This window comes from Chelonia mydas, chromosome 2 (genome assembly GCF_015237465.2).
Source record: "Chelonia mydas isolate rCheMyd1 chromosome 2, rCheMyd1.pri.v2, whole genome shotgun sequence".
Classification (NCBI taxonomy): domain Eukaryota; kingdom Metazoa; phylum Chordata; order Testudines; family Cheloniidae; genus Chelonia; species Chelonia mydas.
This window is the reverse complement of record NC_057850.1, coordinates 198,289,260-198,307,621: the sequence shown is the minus strand read 5'-3', so window position 1 is coordinate 198,307,621 and position 18,362 is coordinate 198,289,260. Positions and strand designations below refer to the sequence as shown.

The 18,362-nt window shown below is 42.4% G+C and overlaps 1 protein-coding gene across 1 annotated transcript in view; it reads right to left on the bottom strand.

Moving 5' to 3' along the window:
- The window catches only part of COLQ (collagen like tail subunit of asymmetric acetylcholinesterase), a 67,966-nt gene extending 50,291 nt beyond the window's left edge, over positions 1-17,675 (bottom strand). Inside the window, exon 1 of the mRNA XM_007053250.4 lies at positions 17,277-17,675. Coding sequence (XP_007053312.1) covers positions 17,277-17,382 — 106 coding nt within the window. The 5' untranslated portion in view covers positions 17,383-17,675. The remainder of the gene's footprint in view (positions 1-17,276) is intronic.
- Between the last annotated feature and the right edge of the window lie 687 nt (positions 17,676-18,362).

Sequence of the window (18,362 nt, the reverse complement as noted above, 5' to 3'; positions counted from 1 at the left end):
ATCGGAGCAGGACCTCATGAAAGGGTATAACAGATGCATATTCCCCTGTGGTCCAGGAGAGTTCTCAGTGATTCTCCTGTGGTGGGATGGCAGCACCGTGCTGTCCCCAACAGCACACTCTAGCTCATATCGTTTTGTTATCACAGAAGAATTCTTCTGCTCATAATTTATTTATCCTAGTACTTTAGAACTATAGTATGGATTTTGCAATTTGGAAATACTCTACAAATGGACAAGCCCTGAACCCATTGAAGCTGATAGTAAAATTCCCATTGGTTTCAAATCCTGGCAGCCTGGGCACTCTTTTTCACCCAATCAAAATACATCATCCAGATTTTCCTCTCTCTGCTGTTTTTCATCCTACCAGTTTAGGACCTGATCCAATTCCCACTGACATTAATGGGATTGGATCAGTCCCTTAGCCTCAGTACTGCAATGCACAAAGAGGTTGTCTGCAGCAATGTGATTCCAAAAATGTTTTCAGTAGCCCAACAAGCAAGTCAGCAGGTGTTTTACTTATTCTACTTTGTCTCAAACACAGGTCTGGATTTGTCAGATAAGCTAGAGAATAGAGTTACCCAAGGACGGAATCCAGTTAATATTTGACTCGACGGATGCCAGATTATATCCCACACTTAGGCTGTAAAGACACTCTGGGCACAAGATCCAAAATAAAAACCACTTTTCACTAATCTCGCTTCCAATCACTTTTCTTAACGAGGGTATTTTTACCAGGTGGAACCTGTTCACTTTCACCAGCAAGAGCTGCAGAAGGTTTTTATTTACTTAAGAGATTTGAATATTTATTACATTGCACCTTAGATAAATAGAGGTAATTTATATTATTCAGAGTTCCTACCAAAACATTGTTTCAGATGAGATTAGAGACGGGTAATTCAATCTCAGAAAGAATCCATAATTCAGAACCTTTTTGAATTTCTTAGGTTGTGGTATTTGAATCTCAGCAGAAGATTTTATTCTATTTGGGAGAAGGAAAAATATTTTTATCTTTGATCAAAAGCAACAAAAAACAGTGTTGTGTTAAAATGTTTGAAGTGCTTCTTGTAGACTTTAGATCTCAAAGTACCAAAGGCTTGGTGGTTCTGTACATTTTTCTGAATTCTCCTGTCTATAGCTTAGTCACGACACAACAAAATATAAACATATTCTGTCATAGGTTACTTTGAATACAGCCTATCTTGCATAGGTGTAACAGATGGTAGAATCCGGATCTTAAATATTTCAGATCATCAGATTGTCCCTAATTCCAGGATTGTGCCACATCTGGTATAAGTATGCAAGAGCATCACTAATATTACTCCTGAATAAAGAGTTCCCGTTGACTTGTCTTCAGTGACAGTTGGATCAGGCCTTAAGGTTAGATACCGTATTGCTGCACTAGGGGCCTGATTCAAAGCTCCTTGAAATCAGCAGAATAGAGCAAATTGCGTAATACCACAGGCACCTTATAACCATCCATAATAAGATAGTTATGCTAAATATCATTATAGGCCACATTCTGACCCCGTTATTCTTGCTTAATAGTAACTTGTTCCATGATTGATCCCACGGATTTCAGTGGGACTGCTCATGTTATATAATACCGTTTAGACTTGCCTGTGTAGATGGGTACAGCATGTGCTGGTCAGCCCAACAGTGTTATAAATACAGGTTACTGTGAAGCATTTTGGGAAAGCTTTGATTTGATTGTGCAAAAACACCATGCACTGCCAAGTTCAGTCAAAAAACTCCCACTGGTTTGTTTCAGTGGAACAGGATCAGTCTTGAATTAGAAAGTGTTTATCATTTTTCACCTAAATTGTTGCTAGCATCTGGGTTATTCTTAAATCCAAATCAAGGGCATGAACACTATTTAGTCCTATGCATGTATTTTGTGTCTAGTAGTTGCTTCAAAATAAAAAATATGCTAAAACTAAACTGCCGCAGCATTTAATTTTCTTTTGGCATGTTGCCTATTTCAGGTAGGGGTTGGAAAATCCCCCATCTGAGATAGGGTCCAAACTATAGCCTTAGTTCTGCCCGTATGGCCACACAGAGTCCCTCTGAAGTAGGATCACTTTGCAGGCTCAGGATCCATATGGACCTACAGATGGATAACTATTGAAAATCCACTGAAGTTAATGGAGCTACATCAGCATAACACTGGTTTGAGATCAGAATCAGGCTCTCAGTTTTTCACTGCTCAGAATTATCTGATTTATAAAAAACAATTATAGTCTAAGTTAAAAAAAAGGGTAGGCTAGCTTGTTTAACCAGATTTCCAGACAAAGTGATACCATGGAAAAAATATTTAACATGTTTCTCTTCCACTACGTGCAACCACCATTCTCACCTTCATCCCGGACTAGAATCACAGCAGCTGTCTAAAGGCTTGTCTTCCCAATATCTGACTTGATAGCTTGCCCAAATTCTGACTGACAGACTCTGCCAGGCGGAGAGAGGCCTCTAGTCACTGACACTCCATCACAGGTGCGTTTCCCACTTGGCTGTTGATCAAAACTAACCATAAACAACAAGCTGGGCAGGCCAGTTTCTTAATGATTATGTGCTCACTCTCCAGAAAGTGAAACTTTCATCTGCTTTGCTTTCATTCATTCAGCCTCCTCTCACTCTCCCCACAAGGACACCACCACTCTGTATGTAAACAGCCTTCAGGTATATATTTATGATTTTTCCAGTGAAAACATCTGTGGCCAAGACGCTAACCCCTTTTTAAATGATGATTTAATGCTTGTGAAGGGGGCCTTTTGATAGCTCTAGCAACAGCTCTTTTGACAGAACATGCACAAGATTTAACTGAAGAACCATGCGGGCTTGTTGCTAGAGTCCCAGTCCCCTCCCAACCATTTTGTTGCTCTCTGCATTGCATCACATCTGAAATTAGACTGTAAATTCTCTAGAGCTGGTTGGAAATTGACTTTTTTTCAGCCCAGACTGGAAAGTTTTCAGCCAAATTTTCTTCAATGATCATTTGAAATTTTCCACGGGAAACAGGCATTTTCTACATAAACATTTTAGTTTTGTCGAAAACCCAATTTGCCATCAAAAACAGTTTTGACAAAAAATAGTTCAGACAGCCCTAGCAGAAACATTGGGTTTTCTGTGTCCTGTAATGCAGCAAAAACACTTTCAGAAACTATCAGAAAACTAAAAGAAATAAAATATTTATAACTAATAAAAGTTCAGCTGTCAGTAGCAGCATGGCCTTCCTCATGGTGCTCAGTCTATGAACCTCAGTCCCCTTCATCTGGAGGACGAGAATTTGTTTCTGTAGTCCAGTGGTTCTCAACCCACAGGCCATTTGCAGCCCAATCAGCTCACAGCTGCAGCCCATCTGACATCCTCAGGGCAGGGCCATACAGGTAGTATTTATATATTGTGTAGATGTGGCCCACTAACACACAGAGAGCTGCATTAGTGGCCCACACTGATAAATAGGTTGAGAACCACTGCTCTAGTCCCATTCAATACTTGGCTCAGAACTGCCAAAAGACTTCCAAGGTCTGCCAATTGTGTTGGTAGGTCACCTGATGTGGACTTGCATTCGCTGGGAACTGGTGGTTAACCAAGAATGTGTTTGCATAGACTATCAAACAACCATCAGATGGAAATGATTTTGGGGCTATTTCTTTTAGCCAGTGGTAGCAACTTCTACAGCATAAGAGGTGGGCAACACCCCCTACAACAACCCCCCCAGTCCTAGCGTTAGGGAGACTGGAAATGGAAGGAGAAACTACCTGGTGCCTGCTAAATTTCCCAGGGAAGGAAAGATCATCTACACTCAAAGGCATCAGAGCTGTATGTCAGAGAGAGAAGTGTTGTATACTGTCCCCTCAAATTCCATGTATAAGGAAGGCTCTGAGATGAGGGACCAAAGGAAGAGAGTGTTTGCATGGATTGGCCCAGAGTTCATGTGAACATGAAACTCCAAGCAAAGTTGAAGGCATGGAACAACTCTGACCATGGATGTGCAGCACCCATCTTTTTAGGTTCACAAAACGTGAGAACCAAAACAGGTCAGTTATGCACAATTTTGCTTCTATAGCACCTTTCATCTGAAGAGCAGGAGGCGCTTAACAGACATTGATGAATTAAGTCACACAGGTAGGTAACTATTATCCCCAGTTTACCGAATGGGAAACTGAAGTACAGAGAGGCTAAACGATTTGCCCCCAAATCACAAAATGAATCAGTTACAAAATCAGGACTAGAACCAGGCCTCCTGAGTCACCATCCCCGGCTTTAATAGCTTTATAAAACAAGGCTCTAAAACTCAGCAGCTTGACATCACAATACAAAGCTATAGAGAGTGTGATTGTTAAAACCAATATGCAACACAATCCCTGCTACAACCTGCAATCCTAAAGGCCAATGCATTAAGGCTGCTGTATCAGCCCCACAAGAGCCCGGTATGCAGTGCCATATTATACAATCCCATAGTATTTTATCTGTGAGGTTAGTAACAATAACACAGTGGAACACCAGCACTGCGCTTCTGCAATTGCAAGAGCAAGATGGGTCAAAATGTACCTGACTTTCATGTTATTCCCCCAGTATGTTCAAACAATCCCAAGCAATCTCCATGTGAATCCAGGTGCTCCTGTACTCTCAAAAAGCTTTCTGAGACTAATTTGAATTCCAATTTCATTCCTGGTGTGTCTCCACTGACTTCAATAGAGTCACAGCAGGGATAATTTTGTCCCCCTGGCTCTAACAGAAAATAAAACCCATATCAATGTAGTGCATAAACCTGTATTCTTGAAATTTCTGGAACTTTATCGTTAGAAATCCATTCCTCTATCTAAAGAAAACTGAAACTGAATCCATGGCTTCTTTAGGTCTATCAGCCCTCTCTGCACATGGGGATACCCTCCCATATGCGCGTGCACACACACACACACACACAAACACTGGATACGTCTATACTGCACATTCCTTTCAGCATCATGTAGAATATGTACACTACCTACCCCTCAGTAAGGGTATAAATAGCAGTGCAGACACTGAGACACTGCCTAGGTGAGTAAAGACACACCTGAACCCTTTGGGTGTGTGCTCGGGAATGTACCCTTTTCAGCGCACTACTTGCCCAGATGGTGCCTCCCATCTCTACACTGATATTTTAAGAGGTCTAGTGGCCTGCTGCCTCCCCATGGCTGGAGTGTTTCCCCTGTGGCAGTGGGGAGTCTTCCCCCACCACAGGAACCTGCTGGAGCCTCTCCCCACCACAGGGAAAGGCTCCGCCAGGTAGGGGACAGAGGGAAAGGCTCCAACAGCTCCTCCTGCCAAACCTTTCTTCATTGTCTCCCCATGCCAGAGCCTTTCACTGACACAGGTAGCTATACACTAAGTGTGGATGCAGCCTGCTTTTCACTGTGGCGTGTAGCAACACATACACTACATGCCGCCACAAGAAGCGTGCAGTGTAAATGTAGCCATCATATGCATGCAGTTTTTCACATGCTTGTTGCACACTCCATTTCTCTCCTGCTAGCCTCCAGTTGCTGAGGAAAATAATAAGCAGGCCCCCCTCCCCCTCCCACTCATCAGGAGTGGCAGAAGCACAGTAAAAGTGTGGGGAGGGCCCCACAGGCCTCCGAATTAGGGCTCTGCCCCGCCGTGCCATGCAGCCACCGTGAGGCTCTGCCCTCTTACCGCTCATTGCACCGATATTCGCACCCCCCTCACCCCTTTCCCCAAGACTCACCCCCACACCACCCCTTCCCCCACTCTCACACCACCTCTTCCCCCCAAGACCCCGCCCCCTCGCTCACTCTTCTCCACCCCCTCCCCACATCGCTCACCCTCACGGCCAGTAAAAAGTGAGAGGGCCATGGCCTCTCCTGTTCTGGCACCCCTGCCACTCATCCCTCTCCATCTTCTCAGCCCCTTTTCATGCCCTTCTGACCAGTATGCTCTCATTCACCCAAGGTTCATCTGTTTTGGCCTCTCTTGTGTGAGGGAAGATGATCCCTGGGAGGTGGGGGAATGGTGATATCTCCCTCAAGAAAAAGAGAAGTGGGGTTCTAACTCGAGTTTGTTTTCTTTCCCTCCCCAACACCATGATTAAAGCTCTTCCCCACTCCTCTCCTGCCCACAGAGAGAGGGCCTTAGTGGGTTAGTAAAATAGCTCATGTTACAACACTGTAAAATGCTGCAAGTTGGCACTGGTGCCTCTACATATTTCTCTCTCTTCCAAGTTTGATCCCACAGGGCTTACACACATGTAAGGGGTAGCTCCTGGTTAGTAGGGAGCAGCACAAGAGAAGGTGTACTCATCTGGAGTACTGTGTCCAGTTTTGAGCCCCACACTACAAGAAGGATGTGGAAAAATTGGGAAACGTCCCGCGGAGGGCAACAAAAATGATTAGGGGACTGGAACACATGTTTTATGAGGAACTGGGATTGTTTAGTCTGCGGAAGAGAAGAATGAGGGAGGATTTGATAGCTGCTTTCAACTACCTGAAAGGGGGTTCCAAAGAGGATGGATCTAGACTGTTCTCAGTGGTAGTGGATGACAGAACGAGGAGTAATGGTCTCAAGTTGCAGTGGGGGAGGTTTGGTTGGATGTTAGGAAAAACTTTTTCACTAGGAGGGTGGGGTGAAGCACTGGAATGCGTTACCTAGGGAAGTGGTGGAATCTCCTTCCTTTGAAGTTTTTAAGGTCAGGCTTGACAAAGCCCTGGCTGGGATGATTTAGTTGGATTGGTCCTACTTTGAGCAGGGGGTTGGACTAGATGACCTCTTGAGGTCCCTTCCAATCCTGATATTCTATGATTCTATGATTCAAAGCAGCATTAATGCCAGCAGGGAATTGTGTGCTCCCTGCTTAACTCAAGCCTGGGATAACATCACCATCTGCACCCCAACAGCGGTCCAGGCTCTCACAATTTGTTGTGGCACTGCTACAAAGAGAAATCACTGCCTTCTCTGTGCCTGTGACCTGCTACGCAAACAAAATTACCTTTAGATTCCTCTTCTGAGGCCAGAGTTCAGTTCCCGCCGAGCGCACCTGCCAGGAGCTGCCCCAGATAACAGTCAGCCACCAGTTCAGTTTGACTAAAATCAAAGGAGTTTGCATTTGAAACCTTACAAAAAGGGAGCAGAAGTCCTAAAATACACATCATGCTAAATTCAGAGGTGACCTTCATGGGGGTGTAAATTAGACTTCAATAGGTGGAGTTAAGTGGATGCAAATTGGTCTATGTTGGTGCTGAGGAGCTGGAAGACGGCACAAGAAGGGAGTGACCTACTTTAACTTGAACCTTCTTACATCCTCCTAGTAGCTGCTTTTCCTGATGCTCCCTTTTTTTTCCAGCTCATTCACATGGAATTACACAATTTTAGGCTCCCTAAGACTAATGGACCAAAACCACAACTGATGTGTATGAGGGTGCATATTGGTAAGTGTTGGGAGTCTAAGGCTTAGTTAGTCTGCAGTACAAAGTTTTGCTGGCAAAGCTATGTCGGTTAGGAGAGTGGGGGGGGGAAATCACATACCTGTAATCTATACAGCAAAGTTGGCAAAACCCCCTGTGTGCAAAACCTCTGTCGGCATCTGCTGCATATGCACTGAAGGTTCTGCCAGCGCAGCTATACCAGTATTAGCTAGGATGGCAGAGCATTTGTAGTGTAGATAAGCCCTAAGATGACACAACATACTTGCTGAGGAACCCCCACCTGCTTAGACTGACCTGTACTGACCTGAGAATTGGGCCTTTCCGTACTACATGAATACTACACAGTGCATTGCTAGCACTAGCTTGCAGGAGCTTTTTAGAAACCATCTCAGGCATTTAGTAATATTTGTATTTTCTGTTTTCACTGTTACAATTCCCAGTGCATGTTGTTTGGTGTTTTATTTTGTTTTTAATCCAAGATGGACCGGATCCATCTGTTGTTAGAGATTGAGTTGGTAGGTGACTAAAAGCTGGGACTTTTGAAGGGAAGATTCTCACTGTCCTCTCAAGAGTAGCAGGAAAAATACACCCAACAGACTACAGTAAGTGCTGGTTGATAGTGGTTCCAACTCAAAAAATTCCAGCCCTCTACCCTCCCAGCAGGCACCACACCCCAGTCCCCACTCATTGCCCTCCACAGGGACCCTGGGTCTCCTTTGGCCGGGAGTCTCCCCTCTCTCTTACCCAAACTGTGCATGAGATGGTGCCGCTGGATGCCGAGTTCTTGGCAGACTCCCCTGCATGTTACCACACAGGAACAGACTTCCCATGCTCAGGTTGTGACCCACTTGGTCTGGCCACCCCTCTGTCTGGATAGACAGGCAGCAAGGTCAAATTTGAGAGCCATTGAGCCCCGGCGTGCTTGTATGCAATGCTTGAATGCCATTCACTGAAATTTGGTTCAATCCCCCTCCATTTACACAGGTATGTGTGTCAAATTTCAGTGCCGTTGGGACCACTCAGCCAGAGCAAGGTTTTGGACCGCTGATTCAGTACAGGACCACTGCTTAAAAGTGGTTGGGCCATTCCTCCCCAGACCCACAGCTATGGAACTTACAACCAGTGCAAAAAACTGTGGGTGGGTGGGGGCATTCGTGCTCCCTCACCCCCAAATGGGGATACCACATTACAAATACCCTTGGAGAATGATGTGTGTCTTGTGTCTCTATCTCCGAATCAGAGAGCTGGACCCAGTGGCACTAAGAGAGGAAAGCGGCTCTCACAACCTGCAGTACGGATAGCTCTGTGATTGTTATTTAGGCATTGCACTATACCACAACTGCCTGTATTGTATTCCTGTGTATCTAATCTAGAGACAAAAGGGAAGGGATCTGTATGTGGTACTGCTAATAAAGCTTGGTATTAAGCCAACATTATTTCATACCCATGCCTGTGTGTAAATTGTGTGGAATTAAGTCTGAACTAAAGGAAAGCATTATTCAGAGAACTGTAGAAGTTAGAGATGGAAAAGATTTATTTCATCATCTAAAGAACCATCTTGCCGGGATGGATAGAAAGATACTGCGTACTTCAGTGTTCTGACCAAGCTGGTTTTACCCTTTGAGACAAAGGACAAAACTTATGTCCTCAAGGCTTGGTCCCAATTTTCATGTTAAAAAAAAGGAAGTGAATAACTGAGAAAAGTTCAGTATAGCATTAGCACAAGAAATATACACCATTGGCAACAATCTTGCATTGGTAAAGGTCGCGTGCGGGGGGAGGAGGGGCAGAGACCCACAATGCCTTTTTTATATAGTAATTCTATGATTACTTCAAATACCTAAATATTTCCATCTGAGGAAAGAGTGCCTTGTCACTGAAGTTGTGGCCCAGAGACCTGGGTTCCATTCCCACTTTGCCACAAGCTTCCTGTCTGACCACTGGCAAGTCAACTTGCCTATCTAGGCCCCAGTTCCTCATCTGTAAACTGGGGATAAGAATACTTCCTTACCTCACAAGGATGTTGTGAGGTTAAATGCATTAAAGGTTATGAGGTGTTTAGATGTTATGGCGATGAAGATAGATAGACAAGGGAACTTTCCCTCCCTGCAGGATGAATAATATTAAACAACACTGAGTTTCTGTAAAAAAAAAAAAAATCCCAACCCCCCCCCGCCCCCAAAACCCATCTCCTTTCTACAAGGGAGATGGTATTTTAAAGCCCATAGAAAGGAAACATTTATATAAATGCAGCTCACTTGGCCATTAGGTCCCATGGCTATTACTTTCATGAGGTGTTTGAACAGGAGCTTTCTCCCTCACCAACCAGCCTCATCTTCTATTCCTTTATTTGCGATGTCACAAATTGTTACTGTGTGATTACTGTGGAAATTCAGAATGATGTCTTCACTGTTTCATCCAGCAAGAGAAGAGATGCTAGGAGGGGAAATTCCTTATTTAAATAAAATTCCTTATTTAAATAAAATATCTCTGCTAATCAGCAAATATGGCATGAATTTATGAAACACAATGGGAATTGAGTTTATGCCTTAACTCTCTCCTATCATGGATGTACCTCTTTAAATATTTTCCCTTTTGTGTTCAGTAGTCTTTAGCAAACTGATTTTTATCAGCAGAAAAAAAACACTTTGTAGTCTAAAGAACAAAGCGAAGGTAAGGGGAAAGAGGATGTTACCCCTTTTGACCTGAGTGGTTAGCCAATATTCTTAACAGGTTGTTTCCAGTTGGAAGAAGAAACTGAGATAGAATCAACGATTTCTTTGATGCAATCCTGTTAATTTCTAAAGAATGTACACAGTGCTGTTTCCCTGAACAATCAAACAGCAGGAGGCAATTTCTTTGCTCAGAGCTCCAAGCCTTTTTCTAGACAGAATGCTGCCCAAAAGCGCTCTCTCTCTCTCTCTCTCTCTCTCATGCGCTTCTCTGGTTGTTTCTGGTGCTTCTGTGCCACCTTCTGTGGTGTTTCCGCTGCCTCTTTCCACACATATGCAGTTCCCTCAAAAAATGCCCAGCCCCCTACATTTACACTGAACCTCTAGTAAAACCTTTCTGCCTACATAGCTCAGTTTCAGACCAGCCTTGCATGTGGTCTGTGTTTTGGGTGGTGGCTCCTATTGTTTAGCTATCTAGTCCATAAAGAAGCTTAATTGCTTTTTACATTTATCCTGAATTAAGGGCAACTGTTACACTCACCAGTTTCAATGAGGTTTCATCCAACCCCCAGCATAACACTTTGTTCCTTTTCACTGAAAAATACATCATCTAAAAGCTTTCATTTGTCATCACTGTAACTCGGAGCAAGCAAAAATAATGGTAGCAATAACATCAATAATGCTGCATTTTATAATCTTTTTGTATCCTTTTAAATCAGCGTAATCTGCCATGTTCATTTTATAGGACTGGGTATCAATATTCTTAGAAGCCCACAGAAGAAAATTAAATCATACTACAAATTTGTGTTGGGCATAAAGGGACGTTTTGGTCAGATTAACTATCCAAATATTTTGTCTCCTCCTCTTTTCCCCCCACTTTGTGACTCTCCAGTATTCTACGTGGCTTCCCTTCTTGCGAGACAATCCTTGGGAACCTTCAGGCTGGGTCCCTAGGAGAGGGAGGGAGGACTTAGTGTGTAAGCTCCTTGGGGCAGGAACTGTCTTTTTGTTTTGTGTGTGTACAATGCCTAGCACAATGGGGTTCTTGTCCATGACTGGGGCTCCTAGTGACTATGGTAACACAAATAATAAACAAACAATAATAATAAGGATCTTTAATTGATCTGAACCCGGAAAGAGGTTTGCTTCACTGCGGTTCTTACAACACTTAACCCTACTAAAAATGAGTGTGAAATTCATTCTTAGAATTCATTAATAGATTTACTACATTCCTCTATTATACAGCAGAGTCACTCAGATGCCGTGGTGATGGGCGCAGTGCAAGGACCTAAACAGAATAAAACTTTGGAAAAAAATGATAAAACAACTCAGCCAAACTATATCTTTAGAAGGCGATGCTACAGGACCCTCTGACAATATTAAATAGCCCTGCTGCCTCCAGTAGGGTTTAATTACCTGCCCTCCTCCCCCATGATTTTATTGCCATGTTGCTACACTGACACGTGGAACCATGGTCTCATGTCTGAGCATGCTGTAATATTATTCCCTGAAGCATTTCCTCTAGAAATGATGTTTCAGCACCAGGAAAACAGACTGGCTGGTGTTGACATGACATTTCCAGTACTTCTAGGAACTGCGATGCACTGTTGTACCAGGATGTTGGGGATCTGTGGGGAAAGGGGAGAGGGTTTTCCAGCAGAGTGGAAAGGGGAGAGGGTTTTCCTTTTTAATCTCCATCTTTTTTCAAAAAAGACTGATCCAAGTTGTCATTCCTTCCCAAAATATTTCACATAATCAAGAATGTTTTTTCCTATGTTGTTTATCTCTGCTTCCTAGTTACCACCTCGTGACCTGATAACCTCTTTATTTGTGACCTGTTGCCATGGAAAGATATGTGAGGACATAAATAAAAGACCACAAGTTTTCAAACATATCTGGAAAATAGCCAGATATATTTTTACAACTATAGGAAAGACTCATCACTCAAGAATGAGCTCACTATTAAATTATTAGTTTTATACTTTGCAAGGTTGGTATTGAAAACTGTTCTTTAAACAAGAAGTCACCTCTTGTTGCCAGATACAGATAACTAGCTTGGGATGCAGGTAGGGTGACCAGATGTCCTGATTTTATAGGGACAGCCCTGATATTCAGGGATTTTTCTTATATAGGTGCCTATTACCTTCCACTCTCTGTCCCGATTTTTCATACTTGCTTTCTGGTCACCCTAGATGCAGGCTGATAGTGACTGAATGCAATGGGCAAGTGCAAGACCATAACAATATTTGGGAATTCAAACTGTGAAATGTTCAGTTTCCCCTTTCTCCCCAGCTGTGAGACTTCTACTGTCAAATACAGAACTTTGCTTTTCCCTTAGAAGTTTATTGTCTCAAATGCAGGTATAGTCAGAGCATCTCTTCTTTTTATTTCATTTCCCACTGATAAACTTTTTCCTACTGTTGGACCCCTTAGCAAGCAATTACCAACACATGGGTAAACAGCTGCTCACCAGTGTGAGTAAGGGGTTCACAATCTGATCCTATGTTAGGGAATGGGAGAACTATTTCCTCCATTAAGGCCCCAGTCCTGCACTGAGCTTTGTGTAGATGGGCCCCTGCCCCTTACCCTTGAAGTCAAAATAACCCTGTGCATCTGCCAATACAGAGCTCCTTGCAAGATCAGGGCCTAAATTAGCACTCCACTTGAAAATGGTAACTTGTAGATTTAGAACGGAATTTGAAAATGCTTAACTTAAAGTTACATTTGACTTTGGGAAAATGTGAGTTCTGCTCCAATGGATAAATGCATTTATATATATATTTTTCCAGTTAAGCCTAGATGCAGGAGTAGAATTACTTCCAATAACGAACATGTAATGACTAGGTGGTACAAACATCCATCTAATTGGAAACATATTTTAAATTAATTTAAATCACTGTTTTTCCAAAGGAAAATTAACTAGAGTAAGGTCATCACCAGGATCTTTTAGCTGAACTTTCCCCACTGAATTTTTAGATTAAAAGGAAACTCAGATCTGAACCACCTCTCAGTTAGGTTTTCTAAAACCAAACCCCAGCCTCCATGGGCCACCTTTAGTTTAAAATAAGGATAGAAATTATATGACATCCAATCAAGCTTGTGAAACACAAACCACCACTGTGTTCCCACCCTTACTCCTAGATGTTTATTTTCCTTTAAGGCTGTGGATCAGCCTCTTTGTTTTCAGCATACAATTCACTGACTTTATAGATCATTTAAAAAAAATTAAGGATGAAATCCTGACCCTATTGAAGTCAATGCGAGTTTTGCCAATGACTTCAGTAAGGCCAAGATTTCACCCAAGAGCTTTTAAACCATTATTTGGAGGAATTCTGACATCATCATCCATTAGGAGCTTTTTTCTACACAGTATCAAACAAATATTTGTAGTTATTGCAACGGCTTAGTGAAAGAGGACCTGGTGAGGTTTATATGAAATATTTCATACCCAGTAAGACAGTTATGAGGGTTGCCATGGAGAGTTCAAATTTTCAATATATTACAGTGGGATTATTTTTGTAATCCCGCTGGGCTAGGAATTGTCTTGTCATTATTTAGGTGTACAGTGCCTAACACAGTGGGGTCTGGATCCTTGACTGCGGCCTTCACATTCTACCATAATAATAATGTCAGTTTTAAAAACAGACCATCTTCATTCACCCCGAGCAGAGATTCACTGGAACTAGCAGTGCAATTTTGTACCTTGCAATCATTGACATTAGAGATTGGCCCAAGATGTGACATTTGGATCTGTTGTGATAATTGGGCCTACAAATTTACCCTAATTCTGACTTCAACTGTAAAAAGTGAGTGCAAGTTCATAAGATGTCACAATAACCTTTAACAACCAATGGTGATGGGAAAGGTATGAAAGAGAGACAGAAAGATTGAACTAATCCAAACAAAAAGACCTACAGCCATCACGCAAGGACTGTGTGTTAAGATTATGTCTGCTAAACAAGAGAAGTGTGGAACCAGAAATCAGTGAGCCAAAATTGGTATGTTGGAAACTAGGCCTAATTGGTGGACAAAATAATGAGGGGATGGGCTATTCCACCCATCACTCCCTTTGTGGGTCCTTAAAGAAAGACTTAGGGGCAAAAAAATGGCTACTGGAGTGAGCTTCACCATCATGACTGCCATGTCCACCACCACCTGCGCCACCAGGTCTGCTCCTGAGAAATGTCCTGACCAGACCTGGCCAGAGAGAGGCCCCAGATGACACTGCCACTTCTGCCAGCTCCAGCTGAATCCCAAACACCAACTGGGATGAAATGGGATTGGACTTTTAACTACAGCAACAGCTCCAGCCCATCTCAGCTAACTGCTTCTCTTTTCCCCAGATTTACTACCAGTTTTGGTACCATCTCAGAGACTGTCAAAAAAGGGATTTTTCTTTCAAAAACTCTTTCCAGCTAAAGGGAAAGGGAACAAGGGCTGTGGTTGAAAACCTTATTTAATACTTTACATTTCAAATGCTTTAACTGTTTCTCCTTCTTTTCTGTATCTTTAATAAAAGGTTGAAAGAATGTTTAATGGCGTGTTTGCCATGGCACTAAGCAGGTTGAGGTTGCTGTATGCCAAATCCCGAACCTCGTTTAATGCTGTTTGACGCTGGACAGTGAGTAGGTTACCACAGGGCCCCTATATTCCATTTAAATGTATACAACAAAACACACCCTTTTCTGAGACTTTTACTAGAAGACCCAGGCTGGATGGTGCAGGGAAGGGGAGCAGAGGCACTGCCTGATATAGCTTCTGCTTTGGGAATCCTGTTGGCCAGGATTCCTCGTAGGCAAGCCAGAGGGGATGCACCATGGAAAATATTTTGCTGCTCCTCTGAACTCCTAGGAGCAAAGCTTGTCTCCACCTGTGAACAGTCAGTACTCTCTGTTGACAGCCTGCCAGTTTCAGAGCTACAGGAGGCTGACCATGCTCCTCTTAGGACATGATGTTAGGACCGGCAGATTAGTCTGTCACTCTCAAGTGCTATATGCTGTCCCCACTTATTCCCAAAGCCATATGCTCCATGGGCAGGGCTCAGCCCTATATGTGTGGCAATGTTTACGTAAAACAGGTGAATAGCACTTATGACTCTGAATTTTCTTGTGAATACTGATTTTCCATCTCAGACTTCATGCTGTTGCAGTTTTACAGACTCAGCAGTTTCAGTGCCCCCACTGTTGGCACAAACTCACCCCTCCTGCACCAATGGAACAATGTGAGATTTTAAGCATTTAGATCAACAAAATAATTTCTCAGGACTAATAACATGTATACTACATAACAGTCCAATATGATTTGGCCTATATAAGATATAAATAGGGGGCTTTATGATATAAAAAGTAGCTCAACACTAACATTTCCCTTATGGAAAAATCATACACAATTGAATAAAACCAATAACATTTCTATAGGTTTATAAACCATCCCATAGAATTTAATGGAAAATTATTTGCCTCCTTACAGAATTCTATAGGATTTAAAAAAAAAAAAAAACTACACAAAGGATATAAATTCTCTTTTAAGAGTAATTCACCATAGAAGCCAGTTACGTTTCTATAGAACCTTATTGGTTCTATCCCTATCAAGTGCTACAGGACTTTCCCAAAGGGTTCCCTCCATTATATTTGTTGCCAGCAAAATATTAATACATGAATGATGATATGTTTTTATGAATGAGGAGTTCAAATCTTAGGAGCTAAATGGGTGCTGTGGACTGATGGGATAGTTCTGCATTTAAATCTGGATGACAAAAAAAGAAAAGAAAGAAAGAAATTGGATCCCAAGTGAAAAAATGAATGTGGTAGTTTTAATCTGATCCCTAAAGGGACATTTTTTTAAATCTCAGCACCTCCCATCTCTGAGCAGCAGTTCCTGCTAAGGAGAGATTTCCATGTGGAATATCCAAACAGATCACGATTTAAGTGCATGGATATTGACAGAGCTGTGAGAAGAAGCTTGTACAGCGCCTGCCTCAAGCAAATGCAATTAGTTTCTCATTGAAACTAATAGCAGATTTTTAAAGAATAAAAAAACCTAAAGGAAATCTCCCAGGCAGTTAATATTGTATGGCTAAGAAGTCTATCACCATGCACTTGCTTCTTAGTCACTTTTCCCTCTTAAATGTTTTGACTATAATCTATCTGTTCTTTTATTTCACCAGTGAGATTTAAAATAAATAGGAGACAATATATCTTCAAAAGTGATTTTATCTGCAGGTTTTAAATTTGCACCTTTTGGGTAACTTACATTGTGTTAGGAACAGAGACGGAATCTTGGGATCCAGCCAAGCTCAAGCTGCAAAACCGGGATCCAGTTTTAAACAGACCCAAATGTAGGCTGGCTGAATCGAAGTTTTTAGTAGGGGGGCCATCTCTGTTTACACATTCATAATAGCGGGAAAGAGAGAAAAAAAGATAGACACTTGCCATATAAAGAGGAAGCTAAAGTAACTCAAAGAAGAGCCATAATCATAGTTCTCCTCAACTTTCCCCTCACCTTCTAGTGGGCAAAGGAAAGCCTAGCTGATTAGAACGGTAAAACCTATTAAATGGGATTTCCAGTGCCCTGGCTCAGCTGACAATTAATCTGTTTTGCCTTTTGCCTGTCAGGGTTTTTCCATGCAGTGGGCTCTTGTTTGCTATGAAAGTCATCTGAGTATTTGTTAGTGTCATAGCCAGAGCCAGATGATGTTTATTCTGCTAACATCCAGTTGGAGTCCAGCAGCATTAGACGAGGTCAGGGATATATTTATAGAAGCAGCTATACATCAGGACTCATTTTCTTTCCCTTGCACTAATCTACCTAAGCTCATCCAAAATAGAAAGAAACATGCAGACATGCAACTAATATACTCATTGGGCTGGATCCTTACCTGATGTAAATTGGTGTAGCACCGTAGAAGTCAATTGAGCCACACTGATTTACACCAGCTGAGGCGCTGGTCTGTTATTATGAACAGGGAAAGCAATAATAACAATTTTAAAAAAAATCACGGTGTGTAGCAAAACAAGTTTTCAGTGAAAAATTACCAGCCACCTATTCTGGGAACTGCTAAATGTGCAATCAAGTACTGTTCCTCCCACCCCCTCAATTGCTAGAACATGTGAAAGTTGGGCTGGATAGGAAAGATCCAGTCAATAAAAGTAACAAAAAGACTTAAAGCAACATCATCATTTACCTGAGGAAACGGGGAAGACGCTGTCGATGAACGAAGTGTGAGATAGAACACAGCAGAAAAAAAGCTGAAGATAAAATCCCAAAGCTATTAAACTGAAGACAACCATGCTGGCTGCACTCTGTAAAATTCCAACTTAGAGATGCAGGTTTGCTCTGGGGATCTCTCTCTCTCTCTCCACTGTCTTCTCTATATCTGTCTTGCTTGCTCTCTCTTCCCCTTTCTCTGTGTGTGTGAGAGTGTGTGTTTGTATGTCTCTCTCTCGCTCGCTCTCCTTCTGTCTCTCTGTGCCTTTAGGAAGAAAGAATGCCAACCATTTCCCATTAAATCTTCTCCTTACACTAGACAGGGTTATATTTAACTCAAGCAGTGGATCAGATGCCCCCACCATGCATATTAGCTATTAAAACCATGGTGTTGGGGATTCTGTTTTTGTTAGCAGACACCAAAAGGCATTTTAGATGATAACAACAAGGAGGAGGAAATTGAGATATTGTAAACTGAACCATAAACAGCATCCCTCATTACTGACAACCAGACACAGACATCAAGATAGGGAAACTCCCAGTCTAGTTTACTTATCATCATTTTGCAGTTCAGTTTTTGCATTACACTAATTTTGGACTGGGCCATTTCACCTTTGGCTGATATGATTATGTGTTAGTTAATTATTGTTAACTTTCTCAGCACTGTGCAAGTCACAGGGGAAGACATGGTTCATGCCAGAAGGGATATGTCTACACAGCAAAGGGAAGGTGAGATTGTAGCACAGGCAGGCATACCCAGGTTAGCTTTAATCTATCTAACACGGGTAACAATAGCAGTGTAAATGTGGTAGCACAGTCTTCAGCATGGGCTAACAACCAGAGTGCAAGCCCTCCACTGGTCCCTGGTTATGTACTATGGTTTCTAGCCAGTGCTGAAGCCCCTGCCACCACATCTACGCTGCTATTGTTACCCATAGATTAAAGCTAACATGGGCATGACTACCCATGCTACACTTGTACCTTCATTTTGCAGAGTAGACAGACCCAAAGGAGTTTATCATTTAAGATCCTGGTTCTGCAGAAGAATCCTTGTACTAGGACT